At 40.8% G+C, this 22,808-nt stretch overlaps 1 protein-coding gene across 5 annotated transcripts in view; it reads left to right on the top strand.

The window, feature by feature from the left end:
• The window catches only part of LOC128807399 (fatty acyl-CoA reductase 1-like), a 121,598-nt gene that overhangs the window by 57,393 nt on the left and 41,397 nt on the right, over window positions 1-22,808 (top strand). For all 5 annotated transcript variants that reach the window (XM_053977783.1, XM_053977785.1, XM_053977786.1 and 2 more), the window contains exon 2: window positions 1,896-2,121. In XM_053977783.1, the coding sequence (XP_053833758.1) occupies window positions 1,933-2,121 (189 nt within the window). In that variant the 5' untranslated portion in view covers window positions 1,896-1,932. The remainder of the gene's footprint in view (window positions 1-1,895; window positions 2,122-22,808) is intronic.

The raw sequence follows: 22,808 nt of genomic DNA, 5'->3' as shown, positions 1-22,808 counted from the left end.
CGTGGAAGCCTTTCACGGTTATTTGTGCAGTAGTCTACAACTCTTAAGGCAAAGCAGCAATGCTTAGCGATGCGGGTTGGAAATGCTCTCTATTTCTGCAGTGTGGGAAGGAGAGTAACTCCTCTGGTAATCTCCAAGTTTGTTGTGCTAACTACTCTATAAATGTACCATTTGTTGTGCAGATACGATTTTCTGGATACGAATTCAAAGCAAGTATCCAGTGGCTGGAAGTGGTCCTTATATTTTATCTTTTTGTTTCCTGTTGTTCACTGCGATTAGTATGGCCTCTAGTGACTGGAGGACTTCTCTCCTTCATTTTTCTACATCGCAGGGCATGTGTCATGTCAAGTTTCTGAGATCTTTTGCCTTCATCTAGCTAAACTACAACCTTCTTCTGGCCCTACACACTTTTCACACACTTCCAGGCTCTGCAAATTCCTGTCTTCCAGTATGAGTCAGTTTTTCTGAACCAGAACAAGATGTGACATTTTGTTATAAATAAGTTAATTATCCAGCAGTTTTAACCTGTTGGTTTAACTTCCCAAGTGTCCAGCTCTTTAATAAGAACAGATTTTTAATAGACCTCGATGAGCCTTCTGTATTCATCTAAGTTACAATCTTGACGACATCTGAAAGTAGGCTAATAACCAAATTCCCTAAGCCAGAATACCCACAGCTATTAGTTTGTAAAATAGTGTCCCTGAGATGTTATTCTGCTTGACCCACTTTCTAAACTGGATTCTACACCTGATGATTTGTTGTGGATAAAGAAATCTGGGGATTTTAGTTTGTTTGATTCTGAGTGCTGTGGTCCCAGGCAGCACTGGGACAGAAAAGTAATATTTTGTTAGACTTGACTCCCTAGTTTGTGTCTCTGAAGTTTCTGCTGGAGGAGGAGTTTTTCTGGGATACTTGAAGGTCATCGTTCTGGTTCTTGAGTACATGATTGACAACATTCTACTATTCTTGTTTCTCTTTGTTTCAAATTGAGTAGGCTTTTGTCAAAACATTTACTGGTATTTTTCATGAGCCTTTTCCTTGCAGTGTGTGTTTTGCTGTGATCTGCCCCACTTCAAAGATGGTTGTTTTGCCTCTGTTAGTCTAATAGGGGAAGAAGGTCTTTTCTAAGAGGATTCAGTCCAGCTTTGTTTGCATTTAATCAACTTAAGAGTTTGAATCAGGATGGCTGGGAACATTCAGGCCTGAAACCATTGCATCTAATTAAAATATTTAACTGGGACACGTCATGTGGGAGTCTGGGATCCATGTCAATGGATCTCCAAAGGGGAGCCTATCACGTCTACACTCCTTAGAGTGAACTGGGATAAATTCTGGCCATAACAGCTCAGGAAGGGTGGCGAGCTTCATGTGGTATTGCAGTTGTGCAGAGCAGTGTCACTACACTGTCTTCCATGAAGAAGAGTTTTCTTCATGGTGTTATTCCAAGCCAAGGCAACAGGAAAAGACTGAGAATGTTGATGAGTGATGGCTGACAAGGAATGCTGCAGGCACAGTGGAATTGAAGTGGAAAACACAGCAGTGTTTGTGAGGAAATCTCTTTCTCCTTTGTCTTGTAGGGATAGCTGCATATCTTCATGGCTGCCACTTCACAGTAGCTACACAGTAGTAGATAAACACTGTTCAGCACTGCAGTGAGCATCTCCTGCTGGGAGCCTTGGACAGCACAAGCTGTGTTTGACCTCTGTGTGCAGCTGTGGTGTCACGTGGAGGATAAGGCTGAGCTTGATTTTTTTAAGCTTCTCAGATTTTTGTGATTTATTTTCGCAATAAAAACATTTTAAAAATTGCCATTGACTGAACTAATTTGAGTTGACATAGGTGACTTAAAAGGTTATCCCAAAAGCCTTTAAAGCTTTATTTCTGCATTTTCTCAGGTACCTGCTGCAGGAAGGGACAGAACAAGAAAGCACCATGTCTTCAGTCTCAGCTTATTACAATGGAAAGACTGTACTTATCACAGGAGCTACAGGTTTCATGGGCAAAGTACTGGTGGAAAAACTTCTGCGCTCCAGCCCTGAAGTGAAAGCAGTTTATATTCTTGTCAGGCCAAAGGCTGGACAGTCAATGCAAGAGAGAGTGGCCAACATGTTGAAATGTAAGGTAAGTTCATATGGTTTATTCTGGAATCTAATCTGAAATCCATTTAGCTGGGTGAAGCAAAGGGCTTCTGTTTTACTCAGTTAATGAGGAGCAAAATGCTGACTTCTGCTGTAACAGCTGTGTATTTTTGCTGTGTCTAAGACAAACAGCCAAAAGCATTGTACCTAAACCTGTATATGTCTGATTTTGATGGGTGCCACAGCATTTTACACTGTAATGATATAATCTTTTTACTTCCCTTTTTGCATGACCTCCACCCATGTGTCTTGATCCTGTTTAGTTTGCCATCCCAGTGAAAAAATCTCTAGTGGCAAGAAGGATGTCAAAGCCCTTTGCTGTATTTAATGTAAACATTTGTAAGGAGACACTGACTTGGCCTGAGGCTCTCAAGATTCTCAATATCCTCTGGATCTTAAGCCAGTGGTGAGGTTGTGAACTTGCTCAGACTCCTCCAGCTATGACAAATGCCAGAGTTCAAGCTCATGCCTAATACTAGTCTGAATTTGTACATAGCTGATGTGAAATGAGAGGAAGGGACAGATCTGGCCCTAGCAGGCAAGGAATTACTTGCAATTAACCTGAGAAATGTCAACATATCTTTATGGAGTATTGGTCTAAAAGTTTGAACAAGACTTGACTGGAAGATTCCTTCTCCTTCTGCAGAAGTTACAGGTAAAATAGGTGACTTGGACACAAGTAGGTCTGGCAGAAAAGATGCTTTTTTCCTTTTAATGTTTTGAGGCATCAAGCTAGGAAAATCTTAACGTATGTCCAAGAACAGAGCTCGTTTGGTTTTGGTGTGTTTTTAACAGAGGGTAGATTGTTTTCATATTCAGGAAAAATTGTGAATAATATAAAAGGAAACAGTCACATTAGTAGATTTTTGCAAGACTTCTGTAAGGTTTGTTTGTATTTTATGTATAAATGCTTCTGGCTTATCTCTTCAGTTGGGCAGCACAACTTGGAGGTATTATTAGCTCTAGGTGGGGTTCCCTAGTAGCTGTTTTATTGTTGCAGCTGTATTAGATGTACCCATTTTTCTTCCTAGCATGTGTCAGCAGTTTTAGACTTGCCAACAGCAAACAGGACCTGATAACCTCTCCTTGAACTTTTGGCAGCCTGCTCCACTGTGTTTCAGATGAACAAAAGGAGAAGGCAGAGCTCTGAGTTAGGCTGCTGCAGCCTTGGGAAGAAAAAAAAACTTTCACAAGTCATCCAGGTCCTCTCAAGGAAAAAGGTGACTTTCTGATGCCGATCGTTTTTTAATTACTCAAAAATCCTTGCCTAAGGCATAAACCCTACTCCTCAAAGGTGTTTGCCACGTACAAATGTTGATACCCTTGGAGATTTTTTTTTTCTAAAAATGAAACTGTTAATTCCACTAGATATTAATTTAATGACAGATGAGGAGGGCAGGAAACATTATTCTTAACTTTTTTGCAGATCTTTTCTAGTTGATCACAATCTAGAGACTGCCCTTTCATTTACTGTTTAGGAAATCCCTGAGGTATATAACAAATAAAAATGCAGCAAAACTTTGTTCCAAATCTTCAGGCAAGATTTGCAGTTGAAATTTCTCATTATGATCTCTGATGAGATATATTGGAGTAAGCACAGGGAGCTTCAGAATAAAATCCTTTCTCTTATTTATGTGTGCTATTTATGTGTACCTTTATAATTTCTAAACTCTAGTGAATAATTATTCCTTTTCCCCACAAACTACTGATTTAATGCAGAATAGTATTTGTAGGTTTAGGAGAACATACTTTATTTCTTCTTTCATATCCTACCCTGTCTAATCTTCTCTACTGACCCATGCATGACACATTCACTTTGCAAGTAACTCCTTCTTCCTTTGCATTTAGCTTTGACCTAGTATTGTCTTCTGGATTTTCTTGTTTGCACATCCAGAAAGGAAGTATTCCAGGAACCAAAGGAGCAGAGAAATACAGGTTGCCAGCTTCTAAATATTCTAAGCAAAGAGATAAAATGAGTATTTGGGATGAAGTAAAATCAAAGTGAAACAGATTGGTTAAAATTAGTTGCATAATGTTTAGGTTCTTCAGGTAAGATCCTTTGGGGACTCCTGATTTTTGGTAGTACTTAGAAATTTTTTGAAAGAACTTGCCTGGAATTTTGATCCCTTTTCATATATCTCTGTGAAATTTGTGTGGCTTTTATCATTATATCTACAGGGCTTTAAACACTGAGGTGTCACATTTGTGCCCTGTCTTCTTCACAGTGTGTACATGTGAATCTGCTGGAAGATGACTCCTGTTAAATAGAAGAGCAGTTGTGGGTTAGAAAAGGGTGATACAGTGTGATTGGCAAAATAACTTAGTTTGTGCTTTTCAACAGTTGGTTACTTGGAATTTTTCAACTTCTGAACCCAAGATGGAAAGTAAAATACAGAAAATAGTCTGGGCATAAATCAGAATTCTTTGACTGCATTCTGTAGCTGAATAGGCATTGAAATTTAATATAAGGCTGCTTTCCTTAGTAAAATTAGTTTTACATGCAGGTGCATTAGGACATTAATATTCAGTGTATAATGAACAGATACTCAATTATCTCAGCATCAAATCCAAAACAAGCATGGTGACCTTGCCTATTTATGAAAGGAGATGTTCTATTTTCCAGCAGCAAGTCCCTAAGGGAATCAAGCTATTACCCTGTGCTTAATGAAATGCCATGTCTGCCTTGCATAGAGCACAGCTGTTCCACAAAAAAACCTGATTTCACTATGGGCTGCTGCCTGGATGTAGCCAGAGATGTGGATTGTGAGGCAAAGCCTGACAGGGCTGTATAATCATTAGTTGATGGAAGATGTGTCTTTATCAGAGGTAGGGAATTGCTTCAAGGGGCATTTTTTGCTGTCTGATCCCTCTGTGCACAGAAATAGGCAGGAATGCTTGGAAGGGTTGTCTTGGATTCCCTGGAGAGCAGTTACTGGGCTAATGCTGAGTCACTGTAGCTTTCCTGTTGTCCCTGGGAGAGCAGAACATTTTCCATGCCCTGCATGCAGTGAACCAAGGCCACTTGCTGCTGCCAGGCTGTTTCTCAGATATATTTGTTCAGTGTTCCTAATTAGAAAGATCAGACAAAGTGGAGAGTGGAAAAATCTCTTATTAATGTCTCTGATAATTCAGAGAGAAAATGGGGAGGCTGTGAATGAGGCTGCTGAAAATGGGAATTGGGTGTGACTGTAAAATGCTGCTGCTTTTTCCTGTCATCCAACCACAGTTAACCCTTCTAGTTAAAGTGCATGCTACAGATAGACCTTCTCTTCCCTGCAAAGCTTTGTCTGGAGCTGCACAGTGGGATGGACAATGCTATCAGACACTTATCTCTTCAGTATTTCCTCGTGAAGTGTGCTGTGTTTATCAGTAAACATCCAGTAAGGTCCTGTAAATTACAACAAATCGTTCCAGATTTATCTTTCCCTACTTCGTATGACTTTGCCCACTCACTCATCACCATAAGCAATAAAGGCTCTCCATGCCAAACCAGTGCAGTGTCACTCCATCTGGAACAGCATCCCTGAAATCTGCTGTGGCCCCTGTAGAGGGGCTTGTACTTGGATCAGGGTTAATGAAGTTTTTAGGTTCATGGAACATGGTGGTGTTAGGTCGTATGTTGGACTTGATGATCTCAGAGATCTTTTCCAGCCTAACTGATTATCTGATTCTGTACGTGCCCCATCCCTTGAAGTATTCAAGGCCAAGACTGAAATAATATATTTTTATCTTTGAGTGTTTGAAGAACAAATGAGTTATAGAATAATAGAGTCATAGAATCAGTTATCTTGGCAAAAACTCTGATGATCAATCCAGCTGTTAATCCAGAACTCCCAAGTCCACCACTAAACCATGTCCTTAAGCATCACATCTTCACATCTTACAAATACCTCCATGAGTGCTGACTCAACCACACCCAGCCTGTTTCAATGCTTGATAACCATTTGGTGAAAATTTTTTTCCTGATATGCAATGTAACCCTTCCCTGACACAGCTTGAGACCGTTGCCTTTCCATTCTATCACTTGTTACCTGGGAGAAGAGACTTTTTTAAAACCTCCTTTCAGGTAGTTGTAGAGAGCCATGAGATACCCCCTGAGCCTTCTTTTTTCCAGGCTAAACAACCCCAGCTCTCTAAGCCACTCCTAAGACTTGTGCTCTAGACCCTTCCCAAAGGCATCTCTGACTGCAAGAAGCTGTGTCTCTTCTATTACATGGCTTCTCCTTGTACTCCTGCATGACTCTCTCCCTGAAACATCAGTCTCTGATCACTTAGAGATGCAGTTCTGTGGTATTATCAGCATGGTTCATGCTGATCTGGCCCCTTGAAAGCAGAACTTGAAGTATTGGAAGCTCTAGGAAGGATTATGACCTAATGGTGTTGTACATTGTCTTTTATTAAAAGAAGCAATGCTGCTGAAACCCAGGCAAACCTTGGGGATGCCATTTGTCTCCAGGTCACAAGCTCTGCCAGATGGTACAGAATTCAAACCTCAGTTTTATTGCTGTCAAGGAGAGGTCACAGTGTAATGCTCCATCTTTGCAAACTGTCTTCAGTCCTTCTGCTCCTGTGGGTATTCACAGTAGTAAATCATTTCTTTTAAAATAGAGTGCAGTTTTCAGTTTCCTCCAGTTGTACAAAGGTACGCAGTAAATCACAAAGAAATTAAGAATGCTTAAATGACATAAGATAAAACGAGCACAGTAGGATATGAAACTGTAGAAATGAGGTGGATTACTCTGAAATTAGTAAGTCATTGAAAGCAAAGATGCTTCTCAGTTCATTTCAAGTGTGTTCATCATTCTGTGAAGAAAAAGTGTTTTGGTGTCAAAATCTGACACATCAGTTTCCTCATCTTCCCCTGGAAAGAGAAACCCAGCATGAATCAGGGTAGTCCAACATCTACCAGGGGTCACCTGCCTGGCAGCAGCTGCCAGCTCATCAGAGTCTTGATCCTTGCAAGGTGTGTGTACAGAAATTGTATCTCATATGAAGGGTAAAGCAAGATCTTTTTGTGCAGCTCAGCTTTCTCTGTGCCTACTTGCTCAGCTGCAACAGTAAGGGGGGTTAATGGTTTCTGTCTTCAAGTCATTCTACACACATACCCACCACCTGCAGAGCAATCTGTAAAAGCTGCCCCTCACTTTTATCTTTAATTCTTGGTTTCATGCAACTTTTTTGTGGCCTGGTCTGGAATCACGATAAATCAATCCGATTTCAGAAGGGTTTTTTTTGTTTGCCTGGGCTTTTTTTCCTCTTAAAATCACTTCATTATGTCAAGTAGATGGTGATCTAAACAGCAACACCTCCACGGGAGAATACAGAGCCACAAATAGAAGCATTCCAGAAAAATCCCTATAGCCAATTGTATGCTAATGCATATGCTGCTCATGCAGTAAAGTTTAAAAAAAGCTGAAAACAAAGGAGAATTTTCTCAGTTTCACATAAGATTTTGATTTTGCAAGAGAGATGCACATGTTTAAATATTAATTTCAGTTATTCTGCTAAATCTGTAAAGATACTGTGGTTAATGGTATGCTGCTGTCTGAGAACTCTTATGGTCAGACACCTCCTTTTGTCCAAGGAATGTTATGGGCAAGCTTTTTATGCAGCTAGCACAAAATTGTGCTCTGCAGCCCAATTAACACATACACATTTATATAGACACAAATGCACACATATGCATAAGGGCACCGTCTTTCAAGCTAACCATTTTTGTTTTATTTAGTGGTGGGTATCCCAAGAGATTTGTGTGTTAGTGAAAATTCTGCCAGCTGATAAATGACAACATAAAAGTTCAGCCCTTGAAGCAAATGAGCAGGCAGTACCTTAAGAATGATGCAATTAAAAAAAAAACATCAACAATAAGATTTTCTCTTGCCAGTAACAGTGTAGAGGTTGTGGTTAAGCTGCATTTACTGCCATCTGTAAAATGAAATGCATTTGTAGTGCTCCATAAGCAGTGATATTTTGAGACACTTACAGCCTGTAACTTCACAATATTTTTTCTTCAATGTGCAAGGGTGTCATACAGAAGAAAGAGGGAATCTCATAAGGAAGTTAGCAAACTAAGATTGCACTTGAGTCACAGCTTTATAGGATCTTTATAACATTGCTTGAATTTGCATTTCTGCCTGTGTACTTTCTGGTTTGCAGCCAAGGCCCAGTTCCTGGAATCAGTGGAATTTCTCTTGGTACCTTCATTTAGCTTTGGTTGAATATCTCCTGAAAGGTAGATTTCAAAGAGGTGATGGGCCCAAATAAGTAGTTTAAAAGCTATCCTTTTAATTCTTCAGCATTTTAGTGATTTTCTTTTTGTTCTGGATAATTACATGTATGAGTTTGATTTCCCTGCCAGTATTTCAACTTCAGATGATAGCAACTTAAACACAGGGAAAAGTGTTTGGTACCAAGATGGAAACGCAGTTCATCACTCTTCTAAATCTGGGAAACCAATACTGTCTGAGTCCAGCCTTGGAGCATAAGCAAGCTAGACAGTTTCTGGGTTTGCAAGCTACTAAACCCAAGAAGTAATTGTTTTATTGGTAGTGCTGACCATCCACCTTTATTGGCACTGCTTTCATCTACCTCTTTTCCCATTTGACTGCATCTGAACTCAGCCTTGTGTATCAAGTTGGAGATGGAAATAGTATCCTTATGTCAGATTTTTTTTTCATATGACTAAAGGGAAGCTTTAGATCCTCTAATGCACAAAATTTACTTTTATGCAAATCGGAGATCTCTCCATCTGGAAAGTTTCACCTTTCCAGGTCTCCTTGCCAGGAGAAAACTTTTAGCATCACCACCATTGCTGTCTACATATCCTAAAGGGAAAAAGTCAAGGAAGTGGGGGAGTGTGCTAAGAGGGATGGAGGAGTTCAGCATGGCATTTTCAAAGAGGAAGGGAAAAGAGCAAAGAGCATTGAAGAGAAAAGCTCTCCTATGCAGGCTTGAGAGTTTTACATCAGTAGCAGAAATCAGAGCCATTTCCCAGCAGCTTTTGCTGGCAGCAAGGCCACGGAGCAACATCATTAGAGAGGTCCTGTTGGGCATCCTTTGTAAGCTGCCGATTTCTCCTGGATCCTGGTTTTGCTCAGACACAGAGGAGAGCTGAGCTTTTAGGCAGCTGCACAGCATGCCTTGTGTTCACAGTTTTGCCAAGTGACCCGTTCACCAACAAGGCCTTCAGCAAACATGTTTTTAAACAATGTTTGTCATTTTGCTGGAGCCTGGGACTTGGCTCTTGATGTGTACGAGTTGGCAGAATTCCTTTTTGGACTGTTGCACTTCAGAACCGCTGTGGACACCGGCGGAGCTGCTCGTGTACCACAGCTCATCTGTGGGCGCGGGTTCTCTGCTTGGAATTGGGGCTGAATGAGGACAGCTGACCTCAGACACCCTCTGAGGACCTGCAAATCATAGCTAAGAGCACAGGCTCATCTTCTTCTGCAGTGGGTTGGCAATGGAGCCATCAGTCAGCACCCGAAGAGCAGAACTGGCTATTTGGTCATTCAACACAATGTAAAGTTAACTCAGATTAACTTAAATTTTATCCTTCGTGTCTTGATTTTATTCCATTCTATCCTCAGCCGTTTCTTCCATTTTTTTTCTTAAAGAAAGCTTTTCTGTTTTTCTAAATTGAACTCTGGCCTTCTTTACCAGTATTTTTTCTTCTGTGGCAGCAGACTGTGACTGAATAATGAAGCCTAAGACCAATTTTGTCAGAAGAACCTATGTAGTGGGTTGAGTGAGACACTCTGCAAAGAAATAAATTTTGTTGTCAACAAAACACAGCAGTTTAAGGAGAAATCCTAAAGATAGTGGGGCAGAACCTTTAAACTTCTGTTTTTACTTCCCTTTCAAAACCTGATCCGTGGCTAGTACACGGATAAACAAAGTTGTTGAAATACTGGGGAGAAGTGGGGGGAGTACTCTGATCCTTTGGGCCTCTCAGAGAGCTCGCGCTTGTGACACAGGGGTGCATCTTGATATTCACAATCCAGAGTTTTTGATCTTCTGGGTGTCCCACAATTGATCCTAAAATCCGTCCTCCAGAGGATCACACAGCTTAAAAGTTGTCTGGAGGTCACCTTTGACTGCAGTTTACTCTGGCAAATCCAACCTGCTATTTTTATTATATTTACCAGAGCCATAAGAACCGCCAAATATATAGGGAGATTGCTTTAAAAAACTGTGAGGTTCTGACTCGCATCATTGCATACATAAATCAAAATGTCTTAAATTGTGCCAAGGAACCCAAGCCTGAAAACTGGGCTTTAGTAATTTTCTGGGGGCTTGTATTAGGCTTTTTGTTTTCTTTTAAGGGAGCTGGGAGCGAGAGTATTATTAGTGTTGTAAATTAATTTTGCTTCTTGAAATGAAACAGCTCTTCCATTCGTAGTTAAATGTGAACGATGCTGTCACTGTGAACAGCACAAACTGACTGCAGCCAGACTCCCAGAATGAGCTGGTCTGACTCTGCAGAGGGAAACCCTATTAATTCTGGGAACAGGGATGATTCACTGCTGCACTCTGGACTGTGGAGGTGGTTGTCCAGAGCCTGCTGTTCTGGCCTGATTTGTGTTTGATTTGGAGTTGGCGAAGGGAAAGGGTTGCTAGTCTAGCTAAATAGTTTTTAAATCAAGGCATGCTTTATTCACTCTGTTGAAAATTATCACTAGACTGGTTTTTGACCCTCAGTTACTAAAAGCTTTCACTTGTTTACATTGAAGAAGGTCAGTGTGTCTTCGGTGGTGCATCAGTCTTGTGCTGCTGTTTGGGTCTGTTTTATCCTAAATTCAAGGAGATTGTGTTAAAGTGGATGCCACTGAAGAGTTAACAGAAACTTGCCTCGTGTTATTACAGTCTGAATTGGGTGAGTTTTGCCGAGTGTGTGGCTTATTATTTATGATTTAATTGAGAGAGAAAACTTAGAGTGATCTCCTCCATACATGAAGCTTTGGGATAGTCAGTGTCTGATTGCATCAAAATTTAAAAGCAGGGACTGAGTGTGGGATGTCTGGATGGGACTTATGGGCACTGCTGCAGTAGAAATAGCAAATATGAATAACAAAAACAAGCACTGACTTGTGGCTTGTTTAAAAACCAAACAAACCTTTGATAACTAAGTGTGTGTGTACTTTTGATCTCCATTATTTTGTGTCTTCTTCTCATCTGTCTTGTCTATTCTGATAGTTGTCTCCTTGTGTTGCCATCTCATCCTAAAAGTGGGATTTCATAGCTTAGTTTAGGAACAAAGGTCTCTTATTTTGGTTTTGTATCTGCAAAACATTAAAATGTATTTTCAAGCCTTCAATCTGCTGCTGAGTTCAGCAAAACAGGAGCCTGGATCTGGCTCCAACCTGGGCATTACTGAGATTACAGTTGTGTATAATAAAATGTTTACAATGAACAGTCAGTATCTTCCTAGTTGGGAGGGGAAAAAAATGCCTCGCACATGTATTTTTGACAAAGAAAATATGGGTAAGGACAAGCAAAATGGACTTTTTTCTTGAATTACCTTGACTGCTTTGGTAGACCTCCAACCCCAGGACCCTAAAAAGAGGGGAAAGAAATCCCCAAACCCCAAAATACTCTTCCAAAGTAACAATTTACCTTTAAAAATACTTCAGTTTTTATTTTTATAATTGCAGAGCTAGAGCTCTAAATTTCAGCAAAAATTTCTAGTCAGTTGCCAGTTTTTTCCACGACATTGAAAATTTCCCCTTTGGATGAAGCAAGAATAAGTTATTTAGGTTCTCTTTTTTTTTTTTAGTGAATGCATCGTGAAAAATTAGGGTGTCCAGAGAGCTCTGTACTTGCCTGAAGTGTATATTGATGTTTTATTTATTAAAGATGTATCAAAATCTGCTAAGACACACACACACTGTAAGTAAGGGTAATTACACCTCCACTCGAAAGTTTCATGATATTTTCTGTAACAGCTCTCAGTCTGACCTCTTTAAACCTTTTTTAGAAGTACCTCACTCATTATTCAAGATGTTTAGGTATAAAGCAGGCTGTGAGAACACAACAATAGGGATGCAGGAGGGTAAGAAAAGGGCTTATCTAATTCTTCAAGTGATAAGCTCACGTGTCAGAAGACCAGGTGAATGCAACTGTGCTAGCATTGTATGTGTGCCCACACCCAAGGAATTAACTGCCTGAAGTATCCACCCACAGATAATTTCAGCACTGGAAAGGACATTTCCATACAGAGCATGACAAAACTCTCAATGGTGGAGGAGGGAAAAACATTTTAATGTCTGGATTTCTGCCTGGGGAGGTTGCTTGCAGAAAGGCAGTAACCTGTTCAGAAAGCTGATGTGCTCCTTACTGTGCTGGATCCATGCCTAGAGGCACGCTGTCTCCCTGATGGTTGACTCCCCATTGAATGTGGGCAGTTCCCAAGCTGCTGCCCTTGCTTTGGTCTCCAGGAAGCTGACTTGACTAGAACTCTGTGTGTGGGTACATTTTGCAGTTTTATTTAATTTGACCTGTATCAGCAGAAAGCAAGCAAGGAGCTTGTGTCTCATGAGTCCTGATTTCTTTTAATCCAAAGACCTGTAAGAGCAGGGTTCATCTTCCCTAGCTAGAATACTAAGCTGTGAAATCTATTCCCATGCTGTGGGTAGAAGCTCTAACACAGCCAGAGAATTCCACGTTGTGCTGCCAGAGATGTGTTTGAGAGCCCATTCATGTGACTGCTTGTTCAAATTTCTTTGCCAGGGGGGTAAAGAGAGCACGAAGAACTATGTATTCCATTTATTTCAGAAGCCTTCAGGATTTCTACGTTCTAGAGAACTCTAATGGCTGAAAAAAAGGGCAACTGCTTCACCTTTTGTCAGAAGGGGCAAGAGGGACAATTCAGGCAGCTGCAGACCAGGCAGTTTCACTCCTGTCCCTGAAAAAGGAAATCATGGTGTGAATTTTCTTGACGCATTTCTAGATATGTGAAGGAAAAGGATGTGACTTGAAGGTCAGCATGGATTTGGAAAAGAGGTGACTTAATTGCAGCCTTCCAGTACCTGAAGGGAGCCTGCAAAAAAGATGGAGAGACTCTATTGACAAGGTCCTGGAGTGACAGGACAAGGGGGAATGGTTTCAAACTGAAACAGAATAGATTTAGATTGGATATTGGAAAGAAATTCTTCCTTTTTAGGGTGGTGAGGCCCTGGCACAGGTAGTCCAGAGAAGCTATGGCTGCCCCTGGATCCCTGATTTTTAAAGTCGCTTCCGACCTAAACTCTTCCATGATTTTATGATTTACCCTTGGTACACTTAGCTGGACCAGTCGGGTCCTGGCATAAAATGACTGAATCTGTGGATGAAGGGAAAGCCATGGGCATCATTTACCTTGTCAATGGCAAAGCTTTCAGCATTGTCTCCATCAGATTGCCAACACGCAGATAAGGATGGTACAGTCAAGGTGGGGGAAAAGAGACTTGGCTGGATATTCAGACTGCAAGGGTTTAATGGTTCATGCTTTGCCTGGAGGTCACTTACAAGCAGAATTCCCTAAGGGTTTGTCTGGGAACTTATCCTGTTTAGTACTGTAAAAAAGGAAAAAATCTCCCAGGTTGTAGTGCATTCTTTATGCCACAGGCTCTGCTGGTAACTGGCAGTGCTGTGAAGTGATATCTAACTTAGGAAGCTAGAGAAGGGAAACAGGATCTGGATTTCTGAGCTCCTGAGTGCTGGTAGGTTTCCTAGTCTTTTTATATGTCCTTTGGCTTTTACTGTTCTGCCTCTGCTGGGCAGTGTTCATTACAAGGAAGTTTTGTGTTCCAGAGGTCACTCCCTGAACAAACCTTAGTGAGATAAGTTCTTCCAGCTGCTTCAGCATGTCCTGGTGGGGTGTTTTAAGTCACAGGAATTACAGCACTTGATGATAGTGAAGCAAGTGAGTGGCTGACAGCAAAGGGATTAAAACAGAGGCAGTGCAATTTGCAGCATTTAATATTCATGTTCACAGTCCCTGGTCCTCATGGGGGATTTCAACCACCCAGGGAGCAGGTTAGGAAGGACATAGCCCTTCCTGTGCCTAAAGGAGGCCCATGAGAAAGCTGAAGAAGGACTTGAGAAGATATGAAATACATGAAAATCTCATATTCTTCCTTCAGGACAACTGTTTAAATATCTAGATTAATCAGTTACCCCTTCTATCAAAAAAAAAAAATGAAAATTGTTTTCCCTCTTTTAATGTGGGATAAACCAGATGTGCAGCTTACAGATGCAGTGTGTCAGAAGCACATACAAAATCTGCAGTGAGTTCCCATTTCAACAAATGTGTTTAAATAAAATACCTACTTAGGCATTTTCCTGGAGCAAGGTTTATTTGACCTGTATCAGCAGAAAGCAAGCAAGGAGCTTGTGTCTCATGAGTCCTGATTTCTTTTAATCCAAAGACCTGTAAGAGCAGGGTTCATCTTCCCTAGCTAGAATACTAAGCTGTGAAATCTATTCCCCTGCTGTGGGTAGAAGTTCTAACACAGCCAGAAAATTCCACATTGTGCTGCCAGAGATGTGTTTGAGAGCCCATTCATGTGACTGCTTGTTCAAATATGCTCTTGGCAGCTGGTTTCTCTACCAAACTTCATGCCCAAGGTGCAGCTCAGCTTTCCAGGTACACTATCCAAGTTACCCAAGTTTCTAAGAACATGGAGGTGAGGCTTGTAACTTCTTCTTGTAAAATGTCATTGTCACTTGACTACTTCCCATGTCACATTCTCTCCACATGTGGTGTCGGGAAAGTGATGCATCTTTTTGAGAGGTAAGGCCTAAACCCAGGACGTGCCTTCTCTGAGACACCCAAGGGTTTCCCCTGTGAAAATAGGGTTTGCTATTTTATTGGTGTTAAGGTACTAGAAAAGCTGACATAGGTTTGGGGTTTTTTGTTTGGTTGGTTTGTTTTAAGGGGTATGTGTTCGTTTGTTTGGAGTTTTGTTTGGTTTATTTTACAGAAAGGGCAGAGAAGAAGAAATAAATGTCCATTAAACTATTAATGTCATAATAAGTGTGGTGAAACATACAAATAGCCTGCAGAGGAAAGCTGTATTGTAGATAAGAATTTGGAGTGGGAGGTATAACATCACTGGGAGTGATCCAGAAAGATAAGCAGGGGAAATACAGGCTTGCTCAAAAGACCGAGAGATAAGACTCTCTTCTTCTTCTCCATCCTTTTTGATTCATCCATGTCCTTCATGTTGTCACCATACAGGTTCCTCAAGGATGGGATTTTCTCTGCATGGGGCTCTTGCTTTGTCTGATGAAGAAAGGACCATCAGGTTCTGATTTCTGTCTTTCCACCAATTTAAAGTTCTAGTCCTTACCATTTCATATCACTTAGCAAAATAAATGGCCATCTATTTTTATATCTGTGTAGAATAAATAGGAGATTTTAATCACTTCATAAACACCTGCCAAAATATTGCTTTAGCATCTCTTCCTAGCATCAAATAAGTAGTTCTTTAAATCTAATCTATTTAAAGGATTTACATTAAGAAAGGATGCACAAGAGATCAAGGCATGGAATTTCAGAGGGGGGGAAATTCTTGTATGTGAAGGCTTATATGTGCTAAAAATACATTGTGGCATGTAGATATGAGTCTCATTGTAATATTTTTAACCCATTAAACCTGATCCTTTAAAAAATTATTGTCTCCACAAATCCTGAGTACTGATTTTGCTTGTTTCTGTTTCATGGTGGGCAGAAATATAAACTGATCAAAGGCAATGGGCTGGGATGTCCAAAGGGCATCAGGATTCTGCACTGCAGCCTGAACAGGAAAGGAATGCAGAATAAATCAAGTTTGCTGCAATTCAGAATTGTTAATGTTGTGCCTGTATGATTTTGATGGAGTTTTATCAATGGAGAGTCTCTGAGCCTTTAGGGAATGGTAATTAGATTCTTCCCTGTCAGATTTTTTATGTGCCCAGTGCATTGAGTGAGAGGACAGTAACCATTCTTAGCAGCATGGAGACCTTGAGCTTCCATAGGGCATGGAAGCAGTGAATCATTTTGTCATCCTTCCAAAATTCTGCCCTTCAGCCCTTCCTTTTGAAGCTTGGATGATCATTCTGTCTGCCCTTCTCCTATCACTTCTTCCATTTCTTTCTGACAGACAAGATTTGCTGCCTTGGGGCCTAGCAACCCATTTCCCCACCTTCCACTAACCCCAGAAATCTCCAGGGAAGGTTTTCATCAGAACATCACTCAATCTGAGGCAATTCTAGCTGCATCTTTTCCAAGTCAGCTCTGCCCCAAATCCAGTGTGCAGCTCTGCTGCTCATATCTGTTAAATGATCTGCAGATCCTTGAACCATGATCTGCTCAGTCCCATCTTCGCATCATGGGATGGTTTGGGTTCGAAGGGACCTTCAAGCTCATCTCATTCCAGCCCTCTGCCATGCTGAGATGCCTTTCACTAAACCAGGTGATCTTAAAGGTCATCTCCTTTTAGGAAGCAAAGTTCTTTATTCCCTACCCCTCTGTATATCTTTGCTGCCTCTCAGCATAATACAAGCCTCTTGTTCCTGAGTGCCTGCCCTTTCCCCAGATAGGATTAACTATTTATTCTTCTTTTCTTGTGTTTTCTCTGTGCTTCTCTTCCAGTTCATAGCTGAAGTACACTGCAGGAATATTAGCCACAGAGCCCTTGGATACCAACCAGCAAAATAGTCTGTGGTTTGGGACTTGTCCAGCTGGGAAGACTTCCCAACAGAACTTCTTCATATCAGTGTGTTGATATGCTGAGCTAACCCCACATCTGCTTGTGTCTTACTGAAGTGGTTTAGGTGGTATCTGTATCTCCATAATGAGAAGTTGTAGTCATAAAGATATGGATCAGTTATTGAGTTGTTTGATGGAGACAATTCTCAGTTTTTACATCAGGCAGCTGATGTGTTTCAAAGGTTATCATTTTATGGGGAGCCTCAAAAGGGAAGGTATTGGCCTCAGATTGTTACCTAATCCAATAGGAACATATATAATGTTTATTGCTGTAAAATATTAACCATAAATAAACAGTGGAATACGTTGATGGACATACTCCATGTCCTGAGGTACACTGCAAATATATTCACATCCTTGGATAGAAGGTGTGTCGTGCTAAGAACGGAAATGCATACAGTTAATTAACCTTTGTGATGTTCACTATCAACTAGGCAAAATTTGCCGCAGGCTTTAAGTGAAATGACAGCTTTTTATTTCTCCAACAATTTCAGTGTTGATTAGTACCAAAAAATTATACTGCTCTTGTGCTACCCACAGTTTTTTCATAATGATGTAATATCTTCAGGTAGTTTAGCTCAGGAGGCAAAGGTGAGCCCTTACGGTGTTCTGGCATTCCTGTTTCAATGACATGATTGGAAAAGTTTCACCTTTATCCATGTAATCCTAAATTACGGACATCTAAAGGGAAAATTCATGGAGTAAGTGTTGCTCTGTGGGAATCAAGGAGGCCATTTCATAAGGGCAGGTTCAACTTGTAGCAGCATTGGTGTTTGTACTTTCTACACAAGCAGGGCAGGTCTTGCTCCAGTTTTGAAGTTATTAGGCCTGGGTCATCACCCATTTATTAACATAAAGCACAGTCTTTAATCTCTGCTCCTGATTGCCTTAATCATTACTGGCTTCATGAGCTGAAGGAGTCCTTAAAGTACGATGGAGAGACACTGGAAATGTTGTCTGTTAAACAAAAAACCTCCACAAGAGCAGTACCTGCTTGTATGCCCATTTTTTTTGACTGAAACAGCTGAGGAAGGAGATTGGGCATTCCATAGGCATAAATGGAATAGCTCCTAGGAATTCTCTCTGGTGTCTGAAGGATGCTATTAATAGTATCCTTAAAAAGAGCTATGCCAGCTGCCTCCCACTACAGTGGGTTTGGAACAGGTAGAGGAGCTGCAAAAATACTGCAGTCTGAGCTCATGTGAATGTCCTGGGAAGAAGGGAAGGATCCAATCTCCTTCCACCAGGGAAGAAGAAGGGAACCACCACAGTTGTCCATATTTTTCCCTGCCAAGACACAAAGAAAGAGCGAGCAGAAATGTAAGTGACAACAGAAGCAGTGATATATCTTTGAGTCTGCATAATTTCATTAATTTCTGCATGCTTGAAAATACCCAGCTGTTTTCTCTTTCTTTGGAGCAATCACTTTTTTTGGTGAGAAATAAAGCCAGGAAGGTTCCAGACTAAGGCACTGTGCCAGGTCAGTGCCTGTCTCTGGGGCTGGAACCTGTTTTCTCTCCTGTACATACTCCAGTGTGTTTTGTCTCTTGTTTTCAAAGAGAAGTGTCATTCAGGACAGATTTTCTGCAGTCCTTGTTGTCTGTAATGCTTTAATTTTAGAAAATGCAGGTGTTCTAAAGGGTTATAAAATCTCATCTAAGTAACGGCACATTTGGTTAAAAACCAGTGCACATATTCCTAAATTCTTCCTTGTTTCATTTTTGTTTTCAGAATGTGTTTATACTCTTGTAAATGGTAGTGTGGAAGCCCATCTGTTTGTTAGGGATAAATAGTAAAATTGTAGATTATCTCTAGCAGATATTTACCAACATTGTGCAGACTCAACATATACAAATCTGGATATCACGTTTTAAATTAATTCAAGTAACTTCATTTCATTTATTCTTCTTTAATCACTTTGTGTCTCTCTTTCAGGGAGGCTGTTTGGGAAATACTGGTTATTTTGCATGTATTTAGGAACTTTTCCCCCTGAAATTGATGTATTTCAGTAGGGAAGACCAAATGATAAAAGAAATCAAACGGATGGACTGGGAACAAAGGAAATCATGGGCTTGACAGTCAACCTGTAGCCTCCACCAATAGTAGATGGAAATGTTTCCTAGGAAACTGGGCTGAAAACCATATTCTCTCATGTTAAATTTTCCATTTAACTGAGAAGCCAGTTGTATGTGATATTAACTCTCCATGTGTGCCATTGTGTATTTTAAATAGCAGGGCATAACCTGAAGTAGGTGCACATGGGATATGTTTCTGTGCTCCTGTGGATCTGTAGGTTGGTTTTGATTGAAAGGTGAACATTTCTCTAGTAAGAGTAGGAGAAAGCAAATAATTCATGTAGAAGTCCCAACTTTTACACAAAAAATACATGCTGTGAAATTACCCGTTGTGCTGGATAGAATCAGTTGCAGAAGAAATGCACTGGTATGTAATTTGTCAAAATTAAATGTAATGTTGATTTTCCTGGGAGGATCCAGATTTTAGAGAATGTGATGGATTGTTTATTTGGAATAAGAGCAGGGGATGACTGAGAAACTATTGTAAGACCAAACATTTTTTGTGCTAGAGGCCCAAAGATGTGGCTAAACTAAAGCCGTGCTTATGTCTGTGATAAAAATTAACCTCCTGCAGAAGCAGACATGGAAAAACAAGCACCAGCAATCCCGAGGCATCGCTCCCTGCTGCTGTTTATAGCAGTATTACATGTTTAACTTCATCCAGTTGTGTGTTACCCCTCCATCTGCACAAAATGGACTCTATGAGAAGCTCTGGAATAGGTGCTTTTGAGATCTGTGACTCTTTCTGTCTGTGTTTTTCATGTACCATTTCAGCACTGATTTGGGGTCTGTGCTGCATCAAACAAGAGTTGATACAGCTTCCTCTGTGCTCATCTGTGCCTTGCAGAGAAGATTATTTTGATTTTCTACCTTAGTCGCTATCCATGAATTTTTTCCATTTACCAGTGTCTGCTTTAGTCACGCGTCACCCACTCCTTAGTCCCTCTCAGATGTGTCCTCTGAGGACAGGTTTTACTGCTTTCCTTTGGTTCAGATGAAAGCCCCTGATCATCAAATGGCAATTTCTGTGTTTCTTATCCATGTTAACTCCATGGACACATCAGGATTGCTGCGACTGGGCAGTTTACTCCAGATAAATGTTAGCCCCTGATTAGAACAGATCAAAAGCAATTTATGGTGGGTAGGAAAGGCATGAAGAGCAAAGCAGTTATTTGTATCCTTTCTTAGTAAGCTTGGAGCTGGAAAGAGTGATGTTCCCAGCCTGCTTGGCGGCAAGAGGCAATCTCCAGTTAACTTCATCTTTTCCCAGGGCTGGTAGGTACTCTCTGGGGCTGGCATTCAAGTCTGTTACCCAAATTTTCTACTATTCACCCCAATGAATCTTGCCTTTCTTAAACAAAATTTATTATCCAGTTACAGAGAGATAATATTCCCAAGCCTAAACACGTGCTGCTCTTTTTTTTTTTTTTTTAAGCATAGATCAGGCTTTGAGTTAGTGCCAAAATTTTGGTGTTAATTTGACCCTCAAAAGGCAGCTCTCAGGAGAGAAGCATTTGGTTAAGGAAAGCATATTGCCTCCTAAAGGTCTTTAAAATAGCTAGGGTCTCCTTCCACTTGTGTGGCCTTGGGTAAGTGACTTCAAATCTATGTGTCTCTTTCTTCCTGTGAAAAATTATGTGGCTCTTCTTTATAAAGAACTTACTGATGAAGAAGATTATGTCATAGGTATTAATGGAATATTTGATAAAAAAAAAAACTATTTGAAATCCAAAATACATGTCTGGAGACCTTTAGCTACCCTTCTCTCTCTTCTGCCTAATATCTAATCTGGAGGTTGAGGGACATTTAATCAGTGTCATTCCCTGGTCACTTGATAGAACTTTGAGACCATCCTTTTTCAGTTTGCTTTCTGTGTGCACCCATGGAAGCAGTGAGTTCCTTGGAATGCAGGTGCTCTCTAGGAAAGCAGTCAGCTTTCTGTGCTTGTCTGCAGATTGTTCAGGTACTAATAGATGTTCAAATCCCTGGCATCAGAGGAATCAGCAGAACATGAAACCAGAGTGGTGAGAGATATCTGTGCTAAAAATAAATAAACCCGAAGTAAGATAAGCCAGTGTCCAGGAAAGGCAATGTTCAGTGAAAGTAATTCAGTGCTGAAGAAGGAAAGAGTATTTTACTAAATAATAGCTAGATTTTTAAATTAATTATGTATGATGTTTAGTCAATGAAATGAGGCTTTAGGCTGTACTAAACATTTGTATGGCTAAAAGTACATATTTTAATATATATATAAAGATAATGTTGTAAATTAAACACTTAAACCACTCCCTTCCTTCTGTAAACCACAATAAGACCTGACTGGGAGGATGTAATTTGTTGAATTACATTTTTCTTTGAAACATTTTTTATAGCTCTTGTCAGATGGTGGCTCAAATCAAATACATCTTTGCTTTGCTCCTGTGTGATAGTTCTTGTGCCCCTGGATAATTTCTCTGGCTACACCTGCTTTTGTGCTCCCGTCCTCTGACAGGAGCTGCATTTAATTAAGTCACCGGTCCTTTTCCCTTCTTTTCGTTAATTTTTGTTCTGCCAGCAAGGCTAGATGGATTCCAGCTCCAAAGGCACAGCTGAGCCCATGAACTGGGAAGTTGCCAGGACTTCAGGGCTGCAGCACTGAAAAGAGGAAGTGGCAAGGAATGACATTTCTCTTCTGAACAGATTAATGTTTTGTTAAAAGAGATGAGATTTTCTCTGAGGCCAACAGCACACCTCGAGGGAGTTGGTTCAGCAGGTCACTTTAGGGACTAAGGGAAAATGTTGTATAGGTGAGAGGGAAGAGAAGTGCTGTCTTTAACCTGAAAACAGCAATTGCCTTTCTCAGTTCTTCCCAGGAGAGAGTATTTTCTGTGGAAGGTAAGGCATCCATTTACTCACTCTCTCCTCCACTGCAATTTGGCAATTTGAGTGACAGAAGCGAAGGTGACAGCTACCCAGGGGTGCACTTGATCCTGGTCTTGGAATGCCTGGCACAGGCTACAGTCCAGCTTCTGCATGTCTGTGTCCTGCACTTGGGATGGGGCTTCCACTTCATTGCTGTTGCTTGGCAGATGTCATGGATTTGATGTGAGGTGATCCCTTCATAATAGATCTGTTAGCTCATTCAGTTTAATCTGATTAAACTCTCCCAGTCACTTAGGTAAGGTAGATGGGATGAGTTGGAGTCAGAAAGATTAGGAGACTTCTGCATGATTGTGAAAAGGTTGGAGGCAGAGGAAGGAATTTGAGGAGCATCACCCCTAACTCCCATTTAAACACACTCCATGAAATTGGGGCCCCGGCTGTGGAAGGGGAAGAAGGGTGGCCATGACATCATCCAGTCTTTCCCCATTCCCACTTCTTGGACAGGTCTTGACCTTTTGGTATTTTAGCAAGAGAGTGGGAGGAAATGGATTTCACGGGTTCACTTATCTTCCAGAGTCAGTCCTTGAGCAATGGGTATTGCTTTATAATTATAATGAACACAGTTACGAGTTCGTGTGTTGTCTCCCTGGGGACTCATGTCACCCAGCTTGTTACAGTCATTTCTTTCCTAATAGAAGAAACTGGTTGTAGGCGTAATTCTGCCATGGTGTGTGGGAGGGAGATCTTGGGGAACAGATGGTTCTTGGTGAACAGACTCCAGTGACTAAGACCGACTCTCAAAAAAGAATTAATCTATCAAGCTGATTTGCTGATGAGCAGAAATAGGAAAAATAACCATAATACAAGTGCAAAAATGAACGATGAAGGAAGGTTGTCTGTTGTACGCTTGACAGCGGTATTTCTCCCTGGTAAAGAAATTGCTTTTTAATAGCTCTCTTATGGAAGGGATTCTCTAAGCTGTTTCTTTTTCAAAGGCTAATG

This window comes from Vidua macroura, chromosome 5, assembly GCF_024509145.1.
Source record: "Vidua macroura isolate BioBank_ID:100142 chromosome 5, ASM2450914v1, whole genome shotgun sequence".
NCBI lineage: Eukaryota > Metazoa > Chordata > Aves > Passeriformes > Viduidae > Vidua > Vidua macroura.
The sequence above is the reverse complement of the archived record's forward strand: the minus strand, read 5'-3'. Positions and strand labels throughout refer to the sequence as shown.